Genomic DNA, 6,000 nt, shown 5'->3' on the forward strand with positions numbered 1-6,000 from the left:
CATTTATATAGCATTCTTGAAATGACAAAAATATAGATGTAGAGAACAGTTAAGGAGATGGTGGGAAAAGAGGGAAATAAATATAGCTATAAAAGAGCATCATGAGGGATTCTTGATGGAAATGTTCGGTATCTTGAATGTATCAATGTAACATTCTGGTTATGATATAATACTGCAGTTTTGCAGGATTTTACCACTGGGGAAATTGGGTAAAATGTATACGGAATCCTCTCTATTTTTTTCTTAACGAATGCACTTGAATCTATAATTACTTCAAATATAAACTCTAACTAAAACAAAATTTGAAAGAAATTGCTTTCAAATAGTGTGCACTTAAAAAAAAAAAAAAAAGCACTTCAGTTCTATCCATGAAAAGAAATAAATGCTTTTTTTACCATCTGATGTAATATGCCTAATAATTTGAAAATGAGCTATCAAGCAGCATGATTTGGCCTCCGTGGAAGCAAACAAACTTTATACCAAGGAATGTGCAATATGTGTAACATCTCAAAAGTTTTAGAAGTTTTCAATACAATTAAATGGTCTAATACAATGAAAGAAAGTTAAAGAAAGTGTTGGTCGTTCAGTCGTGTCTGACTCTCAGGGACCCTGTGGACTATAGCCCACCAGGCTCCCCTGTCCATGGGGATTCTCCAGGCAAGAATACTGGAGTGGGTTGCCATGCCCTCCTCCAGGGGATCCTCCCAACCCAGGGATCGAACACAGGTCTCCTGCATTGCAGGCAGACTTTTTACTGTCTGAGCCGCCATGGAAGGTCTAATACAATATGTAATACATATTATAATATAATTCTGCTCTAATAGCAACACTGACTTGTTCAATGACCAGATTTCTGGTGGTGAAAATACAGACAGATGTCCAAGGTCATGTCCTCTCCAAACTTTCCATTAAAGTACACATAAAAATAAAGGACTGAAAAAAATAGTAAATAAATTGTGGTACACTCTCTCAATGGAATGCTTCTCTACAATTATTGACAACTAAAAAGGAATCAACTATTGACATCATAACAGCATGTATGAATATCAAACACTGCACAAGTAAAAGAAGCCAGACATAGAAGAATTTGTTATGCTTCAACCTTCTGAAATTTTGCAATTGGCAAAAAAAAAAAAAATTATAGCAATAGAAACCAAAATAGTGATGAGGGCAGGAAGCCTTCATTCTGGAAGGCCAGCATCACCCTGATACCAAAACCTCATTTTATCCTCCTCAAACACACCAAGAAAATTCACCTCAAGCCTTTGTACTTGGCACTGTGTGTGTATGCTCAGTACACACACAGATGCAGTGGGTTGTCATTTCTTACTCCAGGGATCTTCCCGACCCAGGGCTCTAACCTGTGTCTGCTGTGTCTCCTGAATTGGCAGGCAGATTTTTTTACCACTTGAACCACATGGGAAGCACTTAGCTATTGCTATTGTTCAGTCATGAAGCTGTGTCCGACTCTTTGCAACCGCACGGACTGCAGCACACCAGGCTTCCTTGTCTTTCACTATCTCACGGAGTTTGCTCCGTCTGATTCAGTGATGCCATCCAACCATCCCATCTTCTGTTGCCCCTTCTCTTCCTACCCTCAATCTTTCCCAGCATCAGTGTCTTTTCCAATGAGTCGGCTTGTCACATCATGGCCAAAGTATTGAGGTTTCAGCTTCAGCACCTGTCCTTCAGTTAATATTCAGCATCGATTTCCCTTAGGATTAAATGGCTTGATCTCCTTGCTGTCCAAGGGTCTCTCAAGAGTTTTCTACAGCAACACAACTCGAAAACATTAATTCTTCGGCGCTCACATCTGCACATGACTACTGGAAAAACTATACCTTTGACTATATGGGCCTTTATCAGCAAATTGATGTCTCTGATTTTTAATATGCCGATCATAGCTTTTCTTCCAAGGAGCAAGCATCTTTTGATTTCATGGCTGCAGTCACCATCCACAGTGATTTTGGAGCCCAAGATAATAAAGTCTGCCACTATTTCCATTTTTTCCCCTTCTATTTGCCATGAAGTGATGGGACCTGATGCCACGATCTTAGTTTTTTTGAACGCTGAGTTTTAAGCCAGCTTTTTCACTCTCCTCTTTCACTTAGCTATACTTACCCCAAATACCCCACAGCTTACCCCCCTGCTTCCTTGAGGACCTTACAGGAATGTCATCTTTTCAGTGAAGGGGGCATCCCAGATCAATTCAGTAAAACTGCACTTTGCCCAACTGACCTGCCCTATTAGTTTTCCCTTTCTTATATTTTCTTCTAAAGTACTTATTATTACTATCTTTTAGTCAGTTTGGGTTGAGAAGAATTTCTATGTGTGTGTATACGTCTGTCTGTATGTGTGATTGTGTGTGTGGTGGGGGGCAGGGGGGGTTCCCACACATACAACCAAGCAATTCTTGGACATCAGCAGAGTGTCTGAGAATTAGCATAAATGGGGTGGCATAAATAGGAGAAATGTCTTTCTCACTATTCTACAGGCTGTGGAGTCCAAGATCAAGGGGCTGGCAAATTCAGTATCTGGTAAGGGCCACTTTCTGGTTCATAGACCCCCATTTTCCCCACTGTAACCTCACATAGCATACAGGGACAAGGGAGCTCTCTGACCTAATCATCTCTCAAAGGCCCCACCTCCACACACCATTAGAGATTAGGTTTCAACATATGATTTGCAGGGGGAGGGAGACAAATATTCAGTCTCTAGCAACTACCTACCATATTAAACATTTTACTTATCCTTCTGTGCCTTCCTGTTTAGATCACAAGCTCCATGAAAACAGGACTTATCCTTATTTTGTTCACTGTTATCCCCAGAATCTAGACAATATCTGGCACATAACAGATGCTCATTAATTATTTATTGAATAATATGATACTTATTAACATAAAATAAGTTCAAAGCAAATACCAGTGATGTTATTTTTCACACGGTACTAAAACTGTTCATTGCTGCTTTCTATTAAGACATTTTAGTTTATGTCAATGCAAATTTACATAATTGCTGTAATGTTAGAATATACTCTTTTCCAAAGTGTATTTAAATAAAGATTTTCCCTCACATCTTATAACCAAAATTATAAATTACCTTATTTAAAGCATGTCCAACATGAGGGTCACCATTTGCATAAGGAGGTCCATCATGAAGACAAAATTCAGCCTTCACTTTTCTTTCTCTTTGCCAAGAATAAAGTTCTGAAAATCCACATTTCTGTTTAAAAAGAACAACAATGTCTGCACATCACATAAACACATACACTTTAATCTTGCCATAAATAACACTCAGCACCAGTTTATTTCCTATCACATTCCAATATCTTCAACTCTAAAACACAAGGTGAGTTTTCTAAAATGCACATCTTCCAATTAGAAAATAAGTTTAAGAATGTTTTATTAAAAAAAAACTTCACTCCTTCTAATAACATAAAAAATAAATAAAATACACATCTGAGTACTTATCTTTTAAAACTTTTCAACAGTTACCCTGCAGACTTCAGTTTAAAGTCTAAGCTCTGTATGAAGGTGTACAGCACCCTAAAAGGTTTGTGCTTAGTCTCTCAGTCATGTCGGACTCTTTGCAGCCCCATGGGGTGTAGCCTGCCAGGCTCCTCTGTCCATGGGACTGTCTAGCCAAGAATACTGCAGTACGTTGCCATGCCCTCCTTGAGGGGATATTCCCAACCCAGGGATTGAACATGTGTCTCCTGCACTGGCAAGCATTTCTTCACCCCTGCACCATCTGGGAAGCCCTACAAAGGTTTAGTACCACAGAATTCTTGGTCATTGTCTCAGAACTCCATCCCCCTCCACTCCATGTTGAAGGACTTGTAGATCCCCCACCACACACACACACACACACACACACACTTTCTCTCATATCTTATTCCTGTTATGCTCTGGCCTCAACACTTGCTACTCTCAGTCTGGAAAAACACTGATTGCAATCCCACTCCCCTTCCCTCATCTTCTGTGTGACGATGGCCAAGTCACTTTGCCTTTGTAGGCCTATTCCCTCATTTGAAAAAAAAAAAAAAAATTAATAATATTCAACCCACCAAGCTGGTGTGAAGATTATACAAGAAGATATCTGAAACTGTCACAATTTCAGAAATACAGAAGGTACTGGATGGAACACTTAAAAAACTAGATGGCCAAAACAGGCTTATGAGTCTAGAACTCTGAGAGCTGTCATAAGAATATTTAAGCTAAGCATATTTCAGTTCAGTTCAGTTCAGTCGCTCAGTCGTGTCCGACTCTTTCCGACCCCATGAATCCCATATATCCAAAATATCAGGGATTTTTAAAGACCCTAGAATTACACAAACTAACAAGTGAATTTCTGGCCTTAGAAAGTTCAGTTTAATACAGGAGACAGAAGCACAGGTGAGGAAGAGGACTGAGACGAAGTAACCACAGCTACCTGACCCTTCAAACAAGCCACCTTCCAACTAAGGACCTATTGATACCATAAAAGTGAACTTCAACTTCTTCTCAGGATCGCATTATTTATATGTGTACATGTTAATTTACTTTAAACAAAATCACTGGACTAAATTCGACTAGTTTTGTATAAGCTAAAACTGGCATTTGTATTCCATCCATGCTATCTGAGCATAGCTGTTTGACCGCTGGACTTCCCTGGTGGCTCAGACGGTAGGTGGGTGGCTCTGCCTACAATGCAGAAGACCCGGGTTAGCACTCCGGTCTGGAACCCGCCACCTCTAGTGGACTTGTCTAGAGGTTTCTGCACCTGTGTTTTCACCCAGAACAACCTGTGGGAAGTGCATGATTCCCACTGGTCTGATCGCAACACCTCTGGCCCAAGAGGGCCTGGAGCCTGCGGCCGGGCCTGCCTTGCCCTGCCCTGCCCTGGATGTGGGTGGCCCAGGCGTGGCTCCAGGGAGGGCCCGTGACCCCTCCCGAGGCCCCGCTCCCGGCCCCCGCGGAGCACAGGCCCGCCCGTACCTGCTGGATCTCCAGCTCCGTGTCGGGCTGCTGGCGGCCCAGCAGCTTCATGGGGAAGCTGGTCTGCGGCAGCAACACCGTGTCCCGATAGCTGCCATTACTCGAGTTCTGCGGCTGGTTACTGGCCCCGGTGACTGACCGCACCAAAAGGCTCCCAGTTGTCCCTCGCCAGCGAGGTCGACAAGGAAGGCGGGGTGGCACCCACAAATTCCAGGCCGCGGCCAGGGCCGCTTCCCCCGGACCGCGAGGGCGCAGCCCCCAACGCATGGCGGGCCAAGCCAACCCCAGCGTCCGGGAGGGCGCCGGGGCCTCGGCTCCGGCCGGGCTTTGTGGGAACGGGGAGCCTAGAGTACGGAGACGAGCCTTACGGGAGTGCGCACGCGCGCGGGGCGGGGAAGAGGCGGGGAGCGCAACGCGGGCCGGGGAGCGATCCACATCCAGATCTTGGCGGCAGCTTTCTCGACTACGAGGGCGGGAAGAGGTGTGGCCCGCACCACAAGCTCACGTTTCAATCACGGCGCGTTCCTTTTAAAGTTTACTTTATTTAATTCAGTATAACCAACATTACCACTTCAACATGTAATTAATATAAAATTATAAATGTAATATTTTACATTCTTTCTCTTCATTCCAAGTCTTAGAAAATTGCTGTGTAATTTACACATACAGCGTATCCCCATCCATTTGGACTGCAATTTGCCAATTCAGTTCAGTCGCTCAGTCCTATCAGACTCTGTGACTCCATGGAAACTGCAGCACGCCAGGCTTCCCTGTCCATCACCAACTCCCAGAAATTGCTCAAACTCATGTCCATCCAGTCAGAGATGCCATCCAACCGTCTCAGCCTCTTGTCATCCCTTCTCCCGCCTTCAATGATCCCGCCTTCAATCAATGTTAACATCAGGGTCTTTTCCAGTGAGTCAGTTCTTCGCATCAGGTGGCCAAAGGATTGGAGCTTCAGCTTCAGCATCCTTCCAATGAATATTCAGGACTGATTTCCTTTAGGATTGACTAGTTGGATCTC

The 6,000-nt window shown here is 43.5% G+C and overlaps 1 protein-coding gene across 1 annotated transcript in view; it reads right to left on the reverse strand.

Annotated features, from left to right (window-relative positions):
- The window catches only part of IARS2 (isoleucyl-tRNA synthetase 2, mitochondrial), a 44,013-nt gene extending 38,662 nt beyond the window's left edge, over positions 1–5,351 (reverse strand). The window contains exons 1-2 of the mRNA XM_005905560.3: positions 4,977–5,351; positions 3,100–3,222 (exon numbers count right to left, since the gene is read on the reverse strand). Coding sequence (XP_005905622.2) covers positions 3,100–3,222; positions 4,977–5,243 — 390 coding nt within the window. The 5' untranslated portion in view covers positions 5,244–5,351. The remainder of the gene's footprint in view (positions 1–3,099; positions 3,223–4,976) is intronic.
- Between the last annotated feature and the right edge of the window lie 649 nt (positions 5,352–6,000).

This window comes from Bos mutus, chromosome 16 (assembly GCF_027580195.1).
Source record: "Bos mutus isolate GX-2022 chromosome 16, NWIPB_WYAK_1.1, whole genome shotgun sequence".
NCBI classification, from domain to species: domain Eukaryota; kingdom Metazoa; phylum Chordata; class Mammalia; order Artiodactyla; family Bovidae; genus Bos; species Bos mutus.